This window comes from Rattus rattus, chromosome 6 (assembly GCF_011064425.1).
Source record: "Rattus rattus isolate New Zealand chromosome 6, Rrattus_CSIRO_v1, whole genome shotgun sequence".
Lineage (NCBI taxonomy): Eukaryota > Metazoa > Chordata > Mammalia > Rodentia > Muridae > Rattus > Rattus rattus.
In genome coordinates this window covers 11,971,642-11,987,017 of record NC_046159.1, presented here as the reverse complement: position 1 = coordinate 11,987,017, position 15,376 = coordinate 11,971,642, and the positions used below count along the sequence as shown (strand labels likewise).

Genomic DNA, 15,376 nt, shown 5'->3' with positions numbered 1-15,376 from the left:
CGTTTTCTCATTTAAACAAGGAAAATGGTAGCAACACCGGCTTGCCACTGCCCAGTACTCGGAGACCGGTGTGACTGAGTAAATATCACCAACTTACCCATTCCTGTGGACCCTTAACCTTGTGCACAACTGAAAAACCTGTTGCCAGTTCCGTGGTCCTGCCTCGGAGCCCTGGGGAGACCAGGGACAGTCTGGTGGTTTCCTTCATTTTTACATCCACTTGTGTTTATTAGCAGACTGCATTTTCAGACTGGCTGCACTGGGATGTGACCATGCAGGGATGGTAGGGCCATCAGCCCACGGACAAAGCTGACTTGTTTTGTGAGCCTTTCCAGACGAGCCAAGCTAGCTGATGTCTAACTTTGAACACCCATGGTGTCGGACGAACACTTGCTCTTCCGCAGTTGATTATGGACGGGTTACTCTGAACACTTCCTGCTGCCTGCGGGTGGCAGGGTGGCATACGGTGCCCAAGGGCCAGTGGGCATAGCAGAAGAAACGGGGTTGTTATCGCTATAAATCTTACTATGAATTTGCACATATCATTTATATTAAAATCTACTTACAGAGATGCAAACTCTGCCTAAGACTGCTCAGCTTTGCTCCTCGCGGTTCATTTCTCTTTGCTTCCTGAATATAAGCTTGGGCTCCAGACCTTCCAAGGTTCTTGCTAGGATGTTCTACCCTCTGAGTGGATTGTAGGGTCTTTGCAAGTTTGAGGAATGAACCAGACAGTTGAGAAGAGCCTGACGTGGGAGCCAGCCTCACAGTTAATAACAAGAATACCAAATCATTCTACCAAATATCAAATCATACGTTTAGTCTCCGTAAGACTAAACGGTGTTGATCTGGAAGGATCCTTATCCTGGTGCCTATATATCTGGCTTTAAGAGAAATTCAGTGCCTGGGCCAATATGAATAGGATTCATATACTATTGGGGTGACCACACACACACACACACACACACACACACACACACACACACACACATTCTGTATCAACCACCTATGAAGGTGTGTCCCTGTGTTCTCAATTGCTAATCGCTCCAACAGCTCCAGGCTGGCAGGATATATAAATGTTTATCACTTCCCAGTCTGCCCAAAAAGGAAACCTAGCTACCTTGGGGGAGGAATCTCTCCCACTATGCACGCTAATAGCTTTTTCTGTGTGAGAAGGAAGTGTGGAAAGTGAGGCGTAAACAGTTGGGGGCCGAGTTTGGGCAGAGGGAGAGACTGCTCCAGCAAACCGGCAAACAGCCTTACACTGTTCAGATGTCTCCGCGTCTACATTGTCAAACCCCACAGGGCACCCCCAATCCCCACAATAACACGCAAACTGACTTACCTTAGAGCAAAGCATCCAGGTGACTGAGCAGACGGAAGGCGGCGCTAGTGACCGCACAGTCATTTGGATGACTGACCTGTCGCACGCATCACACCACCCATCGCTCACCCCCTGCACTTAGTGTACATAGGCCTGATACCAGCGGGCCTTTTTAGATATGAGAAAACTGAAGCCCAGGGAGTCTGTCTTGGACAAGGTTTCTCATCTCAGATCTCAGAGGAGGGCTTCTCAGATAAATGCCTTTTGCGGTTGTTTGAAAAGTGTATTTCCGGTAAACGTGCAAGGGTCAAAGGGTAGAGTGAATCCTTCTATGGCTACAGATGCAGCTGGAATGGGGCTCCAGTCAGTCCCAGGGAGAATGCTGGGGGCAGGAATGCCACTGTGGTGCTGCCCGGTTCGGATGGCGAGATGGATTATTGCTGGGTGGTGATACAATCGTTGCGATGCTTGGGCACATGAAGGTGACCTCTTGAGAATTTCCCAGGAAAGCTCTCTGAGTGAGGGACAGGATTGTCCTGTCAGAGAACGTGATATGCTGGGGTAGCAGAGAGCTCTAAGTAGGACAGCAATGGTAGTCTCCAAAACTGTACTGCGGCAGCTTCTAACTGGCAGAGTCAGGATGCCACCCAGTCTGCGTGAGCTCTCGCTCTCAGCTACTGGCTAACAGATACGGGTTAACCTACGTGTTAACCACCTCTTCCCACTTCACACGACTACAGCTGACCTTTCCCCTCGGGACCTGATCAGGACCAGGCGGGTGCTCAGAGATGCGTGATCAATAGGAGAAGACGGTAGCTCCAGCTTGGTCTTCAGCGTTGGCTCTGGCCACGCTCAGTGTAGATGAGGGGACTAACACGAGCTCTTCTGCATCGCCCCCCACAGGCTGACGAGGCCCAGGATGTGATGCACTTTAACTACACGGCCTGGCCCGACCACGGCGTGCCTCCAGCAAATGCTGCCGAGAGCATCCTGCAGTTCGTGTACACTGTCCGGCAGCAAGCCACCAAGAGCAAAGGACCCATGATCATCCACTGCAGGTAACCTCGGCTGCCATTTTCTGTGCGTCACCTGTCTTACCGTTGGGACGAACACACCCGGCAATAGCTACTTTAGGAAGATTGGCTGAGTTCAAGGGTTTAGTCTGCCTTGGTGTGACGTCAGGGTGGTAAGGGGTTAAGGCAACCACGTCAGGAAGCAGAGAGTGATGAGTACTGGTGACAGCCAGCATTCTTTTTATTTAAGCAAAGGCTGCAGCCCGTGCTACCTGCCTTCAGGTCGAGTCTTCCCACCCCAATCAACCTATCTAGAAATGAACGCCCTCACAGCGTGCCAGGAGTTTGTCTCCTAGGCAAATCAGGATCTGTTGACAATATTAGCCCATCAAACCCTGATCAGGTTTGATCATAAGTTGTTATTTTATGGTATGTACTTAGTTGGTGTTTTGCTATAAGCACGTCTTACTTATCATTAAGTTATTTCATAACTGTACTCTAGAATACAGCTTTTTAATGTGCTCTTTTTTGAGACATAATCTTGGTTTGTAGTCCAGTCAGGCCTTGAACTCACTCTTTAGCCCAAGTTGGCCTTAAACTTGCAGTGATTCTCCTGCCTCAGCTTTCTGAGTTGCAGGGATTACAGACATGTGCCGTTATGCTGAGCTTAAAATACTATTATCCCAACTTTTTTTTTTAAAAGCAAAAGAGCGTGAGAGAAATACAAAGATTTACAAAGGTTGATTCAACCGGAGCATAGAAAAAATAAGATTCGAATCTAGATGCGTGGGTCTCCAAAGGTCAGGTACCACGTGACATCACCATTGGAGTAGACGTGGCGTGAGAAATGCAAGGTCAAATTCTACAAAGCTTCTCGTGGCTCAAAAGTCTGAAAAGCCTTGAGAGGAGGCAGATGGTGAGAAGACATAAAATTATGTGGTGCATTAGATAAGCGTGGTTGTGCTTCAAAGTCGCTTCTGGAAATTCAGAACCTAAAGTAAAATGGGACAAATGGCTTATAATGTTATTTCAAATCACAAGTCATACTAATTCCTCTGAATTAGTATGAGGAAGTATTTCCCCTGACGTAAACCTTGCCATCCCACAAATGAACACAAAATCCACCCCACTGACAAGATGTTATAAAACAGTTACATAGGCTCAAAACTTTTAGATGCAAACCAGAGGCAGGAGTGGAGTGGGGGATGTTAGGGGACACAACTATCCCATCCTGAGCAAGGACCTTTCAAAGATGGGGATTAGCACTTTGTCTTGGTGAGCTAAAATGTTCGTCTTTGGTGTTCTCTCTCTCTCTCTCTCTCTCTCTCTCTCTCTCTGTATGTTCTGGTGAGGTATGTATATGTATGAATTATTGTGTGCACATATGTGTGTACACATATGTGTGTGAATGTACATGTGTATTATGTGCACATGTATGTGTGTGCAGTGTGTGTGTACATATGCATGCACATGTGTGCATGTGTTCTGGTGAGGTATGTATGTGTATGAATTATATGTGTGCATGTATGTATGTGTGTGCACATATGTGTGAATGTATGTGTGTATTGTGTGCACGTGTATGTGTGTGTACTGTGTGTGTACTGTATGTGTGCCTGTGTGTGTGCATGTTTAGAACCAGCAATGTTTGTGAGTTGCTACATTACTGTTGAAGGAGCCGGTCCTTCTCATCTGCCCAACTTAGACTTTTGTGGTTTCAAAGCATGTTGCTGAACATGAGATTACCCTCAAAACAGTTCTCCAGACAGAAAGCTGCTTGCACCTGTGGGGTCAAACTCACACTCCCTTCACAGCTGCCAGCAGGTACCATGCGGGATGTGACTTTACAAGTGCACATTTGGTGACAGATCATTTTATCTGAGAAGCCCCCAGAGAGGGGAGTTATCTAACAGAAAAGGCAAACTGGGCTCTGAACTCAAGGCTTTTAGTTTCAGTTTTTTTTCTCCTAGCAAATTCCACATTTAAATTGGCTCAACTGTCTCTTCACCCAAGATGTCAGTGTAATTTAGAGTTTGGAGCCTTTTGGCTCTGGGGATGGTTGGCAGCAGAACAGAACTGACCTGAACAGGCAGGACTGGTGTCTATGTGCGGCTAGCAATACCTGTCCATGTCATCCATACCCTTAGCACTGGGGTTCAGGCACTGGATGAGAGGAGTTCGACCTCAAGGTAGTTATTCAAAAGATCAATGAGATTCGTGCGGATTCATGGCTGAGTCAGTAGAGAGGCACGTGTCCTGTCTGTCTGTCTGTCTGAGGTGATGAGCTGACCATGTAACAAATGCCTATGGCCCCAGAGCTGGGGGTAGGCAGTGGGGTTGCCAACTAAACCTTTGAGCTGGGTTGAGCTGGGTTCCAGGAATAATGTGTGTAAAACTACCCCTGAGACAGGAGGCTGTTAATACACGTCCACGCCTTAAGGGGAGAATGAACCATCTGCCTTGGAGTGTTCAGTGTACGATCTTCATTTTCCTCCAAAGAAACCAGAGAGCCCAGGGCAGAAATGGTGCCCTCTTTCTTTCCTCTTTAAAGAATAAACAGTGATGGTCAAAAACGTGTCATCTAAGCAGCGCCAACCACCATAGCATTCTCAAGACACAGCTAAGTGCAAGGCACTGTGGGAGAATAGGTTCCCCTTTCATCGCTGTCTCTCCGCTTTAGAGATCTTTTGGGTGCATATCAGAGGTAGAAGCGGGGTGATGGTTTCCAGGGGCGCAGAAGCCCGGTGTGACTCACGTGCCATCTGAACCCTTCTTTTGCAGCGCGGGCGTGGGACGGACAGGCACCTTCATAGCCCTCGACAGGCTTTTGCAACACATCCGAGATCACGAATTTGTGGACATCTTGGGGCTGGTGTCAGAAATGCGCTCATACCGAATGTCGATGGTACAGACAGAGGTAGGAACCCGAACTGATTTCGTGCTTAAATTTGCTCTGGACGGAAAGCACCCCATTACCCAGCTTTACGTTTGAAATCAGCTGTCTTGGCGTTTTTACATCTGTCTCCCCCATTCTCTCACCGTGTATATTTGAAACTACCCCATTCCAAATGAGCAGGTGTCAAGCTCTCAGAAGGCCATGGTGTATATAGTGACTTTCTAGACTTCTCTGGCTTCTAGGGATGTGGGGCATGTGGTGTGCCTGCAATAGAATAAAACCCTTTTTGATCGGTAGGGAGTTCACTGAAGGGAGCGGTCAATCTGCATAAGGAGGACTGGGGTTTGATTTATATTTAAGGTGACAGACCGGTCAATAAGCTTGCCATTGGGCTTCTTCCTCCATGCGACTCTCTCTTGAGTCACTTCTGATATTAACCATTGGTTGAATTTGTGGATTCTGTCTCTTTTGGTTTTAAGGATTTCTAGCCCCCCAATCTACCACATTAATTAAATCAACGGTTCTCAATCTGTGGGTTGTGACCCTTTTGGGGGTTGCAGATCCTGCATATCAGATATTTATGTTACATTTCATAACAGTAGCAAAAATACAGTTATAAAGTAGCAATGAACTAATTTTATGGTTTTGTGCTGCCTACCGGCAACAGCCAGCGTATACCTGTGTGACTGCAAGTACAGTGGCTGTTTTATAATCCAAACCACTGGGCTATTAGTGACTGACTCCTGGCCCCAGGGCCACAGAGAGCTTTTCCTGGAGAAGTGTGTGGAGGAGAATATCCTGCACTAGAACAAGGTCAGGCCTGACTTCTCTCTCCCTCACCAGAGATTGCTTTAATGCCTTGTTCTTCCTCCTGCAGCTTCTACCAAGAACCACTAGATGTCAGTATAACTCAAATAGCCTGGAGGGTAATTGCAGTCTCTCCGACGCGGACATTTACTAGTCTGTTTCTCACCCCCACGCCAGACCCATCTTAAGCAAGACTTGGCAGAGCCGTCCAAATGTATTCCTTGCCAAGCTGCTTCCAGGTCACAACAGTTCTCTGAGCTAGTGACTCCTTAGCAAACATTTGAATGACAGTTAGGAAGCATACTCCGGGCAGGATGTTGTCCCTTTCAAAGAAGCGTCTTTTTGCAGCAGATGGCAACTCTCATGGAGACACAAAACTGGCAAGGCTGCAGCAAGTAAGAGACTGCAGAGTGGCCAGCCATAAAGGGGAAGTGTGAGGCACACCTCTTCCTTTACAGGGTCAGGGAGCATCTTGAGAGAGGGGCCAGAAAGATTACAAGAGCCAGAAGCAGGAGATAACGCTAAGCAAGCATTGTTTTCTGAACACAGCAGAGCAGTTGACGGGAACTTGTAGCATGGTAACAACATGCTCAAAACCTGAACAAGATCAAGCCAGACAAATTCCCAGCACGGAGAGGGGGAGGCCGGCATTGGGGTGCTATTGACGACTGATGACCTTTGGGGAGAGGCAGGCAGTTTTCTACAGGGATGCAGGGCTTGGGGATCTACCCCACAATTCAGATGTCCCACACCTATGTACATACAGACAACACTGAGTAGACTCCGTAGGTTTGAGAAAAATTTAAAAAACAGAGCATATGACATTGGAAGGGGGGAAGTCGTGGGAGGATAAGGGAGGGAATGAAGGCTGGATTTGAGCCTGAAGTTTTGTTTTTTTACTTCCTTAAACACGTATCGGGATATGCAACAGAACTGTCTCTGTTACATTTATATGTAATAGACATTTTACAAAGCATATTCTTATGTGATGGCAGTTCTTAACCTGTGGGTCTCTACAGATTAAGGTGGCCGTTGGACCACCCTTTCACTAAGGGTCACCTCCGACCATCAGAAAACACAGTCTTTACATCACAACTCATAACAGCAGCAAGATTACAGTTATGAGGTAGCAACAACAATTTTATGGTTGGGGGTCATCACAGCACGAGGAACCGTATTAAAGGGTCCCAGTGTTAGGAAGGTTGAGAACCCCTGCTTTGTGGCATGTGTAAACCCCATACTTCAAAGTACATCTTACTCTAAGCATCCTGTTTGATGAAATGCAGGACTTGCTCCCTTAATTTGCAACTTTGTAGCTGTGGATCGTAGGCTGGTTACTTTGTTACTTTGTTACTTTCACAGCCACAGAACCTTGGTTTTTTTTTTTTTTTTTTTTTTTTTTTTTTTTGGAAAGCTACCTTTGTGCACACAACTCCCCTGGCTCCCTCCCAGTCTCGCTGTTTGTCTTCGGGGTGATAATCTCAGAAAGCAGACCAGCCTCTGCGGCTTCCTGCAGGCCAGGAGGCTGCTTTGCCTCACCCTTATTTTTGGCCACGGTTTTACTTGTCTGGCTTCCTTCTTTACAGCAGTATTTCTGGTTGACTTCTCCAAGAAAACAGTCTTTTTGAAAGGCTGCTATTCCTTCCCGGAATTGCTAGGAGATCCAGGAGGCATAGGTCTCTCAGCTCCATGGTCTCTCTGCTTCCTCCCTTTCCCAACACCCCCAGCTTTACCCTTGAGTTCCCTCAGGAGTCCTCAACGGGCACCTTCCCAGTTGTTTATTTGTGTCTGCTCTGTTGGTTATATCTAGAACATCTTGTTCACTTGCCTTATTTTTTTCCCCGTTTCTGCATGCCCCCTGGTCCAGCCTGTGTTTTCTAATACAAGTTCTTTTATCTCCTGTTTGTCCTTCAGCCCACTCACATTCAGATCCTGCTGCCTGCCAATTTACTTGGTTAATAAGTAAGGACCAAAGAACGAAATGATTTCTCTTGCACTTGTCAATCAAGCATGACAATAAAAAGGACAAAGTCAGTCTCCAGGGGAGAGCTGGTCTTTCTGTACACAATCAACCCCAGAGCTGAATAGCGTAGTTCTCCCTGTCTTTGGTTGATAGTTCTACACATGCCCACCTCCTAGACTCCATCACATCCTGCTGTCCCCGGAAATGGCAAAAGTGACTAATTCAAGTAGCCATGGCTTCAGGGTTTGCCTTGGGATCGTCACAATCTACCTGGGCAGTCCATTTGATGAGGCCCTTTCTCAGCCAACCAACCACACATCAGGGCTTCTCCATCCTTGCAGAGAGAGCCTTGGAGGAGGTGAGAGCCCCCACTCTGGGACCTCCCAAGTCATGTCACCTCTTTAGAGTTTCCATTTCTCATCTCTAAAATGTGACTCATAGTTGCCATGTGTTGCCATAAAGAATACAGGGGCTAAGCAAACAGGATCCACACAGGTACTCAGAATCCACGGCCCGAGACTACAGATGGCTGGGACTCCTCCCTGCTCTCCAGTACTCCGCTCTATTCTTAGCAAACATTTTGCTTGTTTTTCTTTCAATCACCTCTCTGGGGGTCAGTTGGGGCCTTGCTTTGAGCAGATTGTCCTCTCCACGGGCAGCTTGGCTTTCTCCAGGCATTACGGATGTGTCTATAGATAGTCTTGCACTCACTTTCCCTACCTGTATGGTTCAGTCATGGCTCTCTCTCTTTTTACTTTTGCTCAGTTTGTAGTTTGGCTTTTTTTAATTAGCATATACCAATTATATGTAATAATTAGATGAAGATATATGTAATGATGAGCTTCATCCTGCATCTATAGACATATGTATAACGTATTTCACCTGTTCCCCATTACTCTTTTTCCCAGTCCCCTTTAGCCCCTCCCTTCCCCGTCACTTCGGCTTTTGTGACTTGCTGTGTGCATGGACCCAGTGAGTCTAGTCGCACTGCTTTGAAGAGCACGGATGAGCCCTCATTCACAGGAGTGTGGTCAACTCTCCTGTGGCAGCAGCATTGAAGACGTGTCATGCTTGGTTTTGGTTCTGACACAAAGTTTGGCCACTGGGCAGCCGTGGAGCAAGAGTCCAGACCAGAGCCCTGTCTGTTTCCAGCATTCACATGACCCCAGAACTAATGGGGTGTTGTGTGAGGACCATGGTGGCTGGCTCAGTGTAGTGAGATGTTATCATAACATAAGGGAACTGGATTTCTCCAAAAGTTATTGAGGACACGGAGCTGAGGTTCCAACTAGCTGCGGCTGGAAGCATTTGCTTTTAGCCTTTGTCTGAATCTGCACACGGCTGTTTAAAATCCTGTGGTTGGGGGTTGGGGATTTAGCTCAGCGGTAGAGCACTTGCCTAGCAAGCGCAAGGCCCTGGGTTCGGTCCTCAGCTCCGAAAAAAACAAAAAACAAACAAACAAAAAAAAAATCCTGTGGTTGTCTCGGCTGCACTTTATTTAGGGGTCATGTTTAATTGTACCACTAAGAATGAAACAGTTGGAATAAAGAAGGAGAAAACCCATTAAATTAACCTATTTCGTGGCACAGAGAGAAGCAACCTTAATATCCAGGGGATTTTTATCTCAGCTTCCAGCTGTGTACAGCTACTCACGAGCGCTTATGTGCTACACGCATGCGCATGTGTTTCTGTGACACTGAATTTTCACATAGCACATCAGTGTGCAAAATGTTCTATGATACACGGATGTCACAGACCACCCAAAACTTCTACATTCCATTTCAGAGACTGCTTCCTGACACTGTTTTCCCGTGTGTACAACATTAAACATTGTTCCACATTCCCTGCTATCTGTGTCTGTTTATAGTACTTTATCTACTGGAGCTTTGATTTTTCTCTTCTTCATACTATTATCTGTGTCCACACCACTTATTCATTTTATGTCTCCAACAATAAGAAGTAATGGCTACCTTACTATACTCAAAATTATCACCGAATCTTCTTTCCCCTTTCTTTATCTGTGCTCAGTTCATAAATGAAAAGCCTCCATTTTAATTTTTTTTCACTATTCGGCCTTTATTTATTCTCTGAGACATGGCCTCATCATGCAGCCCAGGCTGACATTCAACTCTTGCCTCAGCCTCTGTCCTCTACTACTGATATGACTGTGCCACCCCATCAAACTACTTGGCCACTATTTGCATGTTTTAATATTCTCTGCATTTGCTTCAGAAATCACTGGACGACTGTAAGCTTCACAAATTAGGAAGAGAAGACACTTTCTGTCTCCCAGGAGTGATTTGTATAGCGGTTGTCTGTCTATTTGTAGGCGTTCCTGGTTTGTGAAATCTTTCAACGAAAACCAACTCTTTGGCGCCGTGGAGTAACTTTGAAAGCATCTCCCTTCCAATGTGCTTCTCCCTGAGCATCTCCCTTCCAATGTGCTTCTCCCTTTCTATTGCTTATAAATTTCAGGATCTCCTTTTATAATCAGAAAGGAATTAACCTGTTTTTTCCTTCCTGGTTGTTGTTGTTGTTGTTGTTGTTCAATTCATACTCCGGGAGTTCATGTCAACATATGACGAGGTGGGAAATTTTTAGTTTTCAAAGTTCACCAAGCTGCGTATCCACTGCCTTCAGGACTGCGATGTGATGATCTGCCCTGCACAGCAAGTTCACCTTAGGAGGCTGGGGGCTGAATACCTGGAATTTGCTCGAAGAGTAGCTCCTGAAGGTTATTATTGTCACCAGAAAGGACAATGGCTTCCCTGACGTGACTAATTACCATCTCTCTATGAGTATCAGATCACCGCATTTTACACCTTACATCCACACAACGTTCAGCATACCTCAGCAGAGCTAGAGAAAGAACATCAATGGTGCTCTGATGTACGGGGCATCGGAGGTGATGACCTAGCGGGTAAAGGACACAGTGACCTGGGTTTGGGACCCAACACTCACATTAAAAGCTGGATATCAGAGCACTGGCCTATATTCCGAGTGCCAGGAGGAGGAGATAGGAGGAGCCTCAGAGCTTTGCTTCCTGTCTGGTCTTGCCAAATCGGCAATACCGTCTTCAGTGAGGGAGCTTGTGCCACAAAAACACAGGAGAGAGAACCATAGAAGAAGCTATTTGATTTTGACCTCTGGCCTCTACACACACATGCACATCCATGTACACATATGGGCATGTATGAAGGCATATGCGCGCATGCACACACACGCACACACACACACACACACTCAGAAGGAATATTATTATACGAGGTCTAAGGAATGACGTTCTAAGACTTATCACTAAAAACCGTACCTTTAAAGCTCGATCTCTTGGATTTTAATACGATTGCCTCTTGAAAGGCACGGAAGTGGCTTCCTTTCGCGTCAGGTGCTGATCGTCGCGCTGCCTGGTGGGTTCTCGCTCTTCGCGCACGCTGCACGCTGAGGCCTGTCTGTGCTCTGTCCTAGGAGCAGTACATCTTCATCCATCAGTGCGTGCAGCTGATGTGGCTGAAGAAGAAGCAGCAGTTCTGCATCAGCGACGTCATCTACGAGAACGTCAGCAAGTCCTAGTTCAGACTCGGGAGCGGTAAGTAGAGACGGTCTCCGCATCAGGGCACTTCCGTAGACTCTCATTCACACCCCCTTTCCAGCCCAGGTCTCAGGCACACGGGGGTGGCCGTAGTATATTATGTGTCTTATATAGTTGGCTCGAGACTTCAATGTCCTCTGTGGGTCATAACAGAGGGAGCTTCTGAAGCTCATGGGCATTCTCCCCTCTACCCGGAACCTTTTATCCTTTGATACTGGATTTCCATCGGCCGCTTAGAAACACCACCTTCTGCCTATACCCAGGCAGCTGTGCAAATGTTGTGTAGATGACAAGAGCTATAAGTTGGAGTCGGGACCCCCAAAAGAGTTTGAATTGGAGTGGAGACCCCCCAAAAGAAAAACAGTATTGATCACAGAGCCTCTTGAACCCCACTTATCATGTGGGCAGCTATTTGGGGGGGTCAGAAACAGAGGGACATGTTCAGTGCCTTGCACTCACATTTTAACTACAAGACATGATTTGGAGATGTGAGAGATCTTGGCTGAGGTAACATGTACCTCAGTATTTATCTCTGTATCAGAGCAGGTTTTTTGACTATCGAAGGGTGCAGAAGGCATCGATAGAACAGAGGGCATCATGGAAGAAATGCAGAAAGATGGGACATATAGGCTCTGTAACCGGGGCAGGGAGAGCACCATCATGGTACCTCGGTATCTACCAAGAAAGGGCCAGAGCGTGAGGAAAGATTAGAGACGGGTGTATAAGTGAGAAAGAATTCAGAGCCATAGAAAAGGCGAGTCCCAAAAACAGAGAGATAAATTCAGACCTCCAAGAGTTGTGGGGCTAACTGTAGTAGGAACCAGAGGTGGGAGGAGACGGTTAATACACCAGGATGCTAACTGTGTTTCTCTCACGCACAGGTGAGGCCATGATGTCTACCCATCCTCCCTTGCTTCCAGAGGTTTTATAGGGGCCTTTAGTCACTTTGTCAAATCGCGTCCCCGCTGCGCAGTTTGTGGACAAGGAGGTGATTTAACCTCCTAGAACCGAGAAGACTTAGCCTTAAGGAGCCTACAGTATCGTTTGGAGTCTTTTCACTTCTAGACGTTTGATGGACCAAATTCACTAGGATTTCCAGAAAGGTCAAAATGCTTCTCGAAGGGCAGGAAGTGCCCTTCCTGATGGTTCAGTCGGCTCTTTGCTGCTTGGGCTGGGTTTGGTTTTTTCATTTTTAAGTGCAATAATTTCTGTATAATCGTGATTTTTTTTTTTTTACATTTACAATTCAGAATGTTGAATTGTTATCCGCCCACATCACTGATCAGTGCCACAGCCTTGGGAAGGACCTTATCGCAGTTTTATCTCACCACTGAGGAGGCATGGCTACACACAGGAAGAATCGGTGACAAATCCTCAAAGGAAATGAGCGTGTGTGCCCCTCCCTCCAACCTCTCGAAGCTATGGGTCAGGAGTAGGTGGGCAGAGAGAGAAGAGAGGGGTTCTACTCACACGTCAGCCGGTTTATCTCTTCCTATTTCGAATATGAGAACCTGTGTTTCGAAGTAGAGTAGGAAAAACATTACTTGTCTGACTTGTCGTAGTGGGTTTCTTCCTTGTTGACAGTTGGGAGTTTCTTCCGTGGCTCTTTTGAACTAATGTCATTGTCACGGTCCTTTTCAAACAGCCAGAGCTGACTCGACAGTTTTGAGTCTGACTCTGAACTCTGAGAAATCTCGGTGCCTAGCCTTCACGTTTATTTTTCTGTCCACCCGTGTACACAAGAACAGTTTCTCCAAGAGCTATAGGCTGTAAAAATGCACTTTCTTTCCCCACCCAGAGGAGCTGGGAATTCAGAAGTCAGGACAACGAACTCAGCATGCTAGGACAGTCACTGGACACCGTCCCTTAAGAATACCATTGAGCGTCTCCGTGGATTCCGACAGGATATTCTCTGGGTTTCTTTGCATTTCTGTTGTCAGACTCATTTTAACCCGTGTAGCTAGTGGCATTTTATTCTTTGGATTTTGTATGATTAAAGTACATGATTGTGTGTTGTGACCATAAAAGTTGTCAAAATGAGCATTGGGGCTGTCGTGGGAATCTATTATTTGGTGCTACTTTCTAAGATTGGAGGAGATGATGATCTAGACCAACGGTTCTCAACCTGTGAGTCGCAATTCCCTCGGAGTTCTAAAGATCTTTTCATAGGGGCTTCATATTATATATCCTACATGCCAAATGTTTACATTACAATTTGTAACAGTAGCAGAATTATAGTGATGAAGTAAAAACAAAGTAATTTTATGGTGGGGGGCGGGGAGGGTGTCTCCACAACACGAAGAACTGTATTAAAAGGTCACGGGGTTGAGAAGTCTGCCAGCCATTGGTCTAGACATCCCAAGGTCAACATTTGCGCTGAAAGTGATCCAGTCGTCAGCTTCCATGAGGAATGTGGTTGTCGAGAGCCCACTTGGGTGTCTGATATTTGTCCCCTACCCCAACTTTCCCTCCATTCCAAACTATCTTTTTCCCTTCATGATTTATTTTATCCCTAGTTACGTATGAGTCTGTGTGTGGATGTGTAAGCGCAATGCCCATGGAGTTCAGAAGGGGGCATCAGATCCCCTGGTGCTGGAGTCTTGGGCAGTTGTGAGTCCTCTGACATGGGTATTGGGAACCAAGGTCAGGTCTGCCGCAAGAGTGGTGCATGGACGCTCTTACCAGCTGAGGCGTCTCTCCCAGTCATCTTCCCGAAACTGTGCACACGTAGCGTTTTGTCAGTGACCTTCATAACCGTAAAGCCCACCAAATGAACAGCTCACATCCCGCTGACTCTTACGACTGTAGAGTCCTGGACGAAGCAGACCTTGGCGAGGTCCTGAAAGATCAGGCCAGTAAGCCTCTTTGCCCGGCAGGGGCATGGCAGGATGTGTCCGTACCCTGCAGGCTGACAGCTGGGACGCCATGAGGAATGTCAGGTTTTCTCACTTAGTCCTCCTGCCCAACTCCTTCCTGCTGCCTCCTCCTCTTCCCATTCTGTCAGCCCCCGTCGTGGACATTTTAATACTGCACCATGCCAGTCTCTGAAACGAACAGGATCTTAAAAAGGTCACAAGCATGTGTGTGACATTCTTAGAACTTCACACATAGGTAGGTCAGGGGTGGGCCTGTGTGACCACGGAAGAGCCGATGGGAAGTTGTAGCTCTCACGACCACAAGATGCTTATGTAAATGCCATCTCATAGAGAGCCTGCACTCCATACATCCTTCCTGTGCTCCTGAGTAATCCTCACAGGAGGGATCTGCTGGCCCCAGGCCAGCTTCCGCACAAGAAGCCATGAGGAGACCAAGGCTACGTTGCAGACCCAGAGTCGCCATGAGGAGACCAAGGCTGCGTTGTAGACCCAGAGTCGAGCCTACAGGGAGGTCAGACAGAGGTAGCTTCCAGATCATTCTTTCAGTCTTCGCTGTTGTCACCCTGCTCCCTGGTGACCCTTGAGTTTAGACTTCAAGATGTTCAGCTAGCAAGAGATTTCAGCCTTTCCTTCCCCTAGGAATGTTGTGTTCAGTTAACATGCTGTAGGATGCTAAGCAGAGTTTTGAAAGGAGTAAATCACCCACAATGATTTGCTTGGTTCCCTGGTGAGCACTAAGGTCACTCAAGCAGCTGCTTCTACTCTGGATCCCACCTTCATCACTCAAAGGTGAGGTCCTCAAGGACTTTGCCAAATTTTTAGTTAAGTTTAAAAAATTTTTTGAGCGGGGTGTTATAATGAATCAACATGCAGACTGGCAAACACAGTTCACAGTAACCTGCCCAGCCTAC

At 46.8% G+C, this 15,376-nt stretch overlaps 1 protein-coding gene across 1 annotated transcript in view; it reads left to right on the top strand.

Moving 5' to 3' along the window:
• Positions 1 to 13,630, top strand: part of Ptpro (protein tyrosine phosphatase receptor type O) — a 205,928-nt gene extending 192,298 nt beyond the window's left edge. Inside the window, exons 24-27 of the mRNA XM_032905510.1 lie at positions 2,228 to 2,382; positions 5,116 to 5,251; positions 11,466 to 11,586; positions 12,471 to 13,630. Of these exons, the coding sequence (XP_032761401.1) occupies positions 2,228 to 2,382; positions 5,116 to 5,251; positions 11,466 to 11,570 (396 nt within the window). The 3' untranslated portion in view covers positions 11,571 to 11,586; positions 12,471 to 13,630. The remainder of the gene's footprint in view (positions 1 to 2,227; positions 2,383 to 5,115; positions 5,252 to 11,465; positions 11,587 to 12,470) is intronic.
• The last annotated feature ends 1,746 nt before the right edge of the window (positions 13,631 to 15,376 follow it).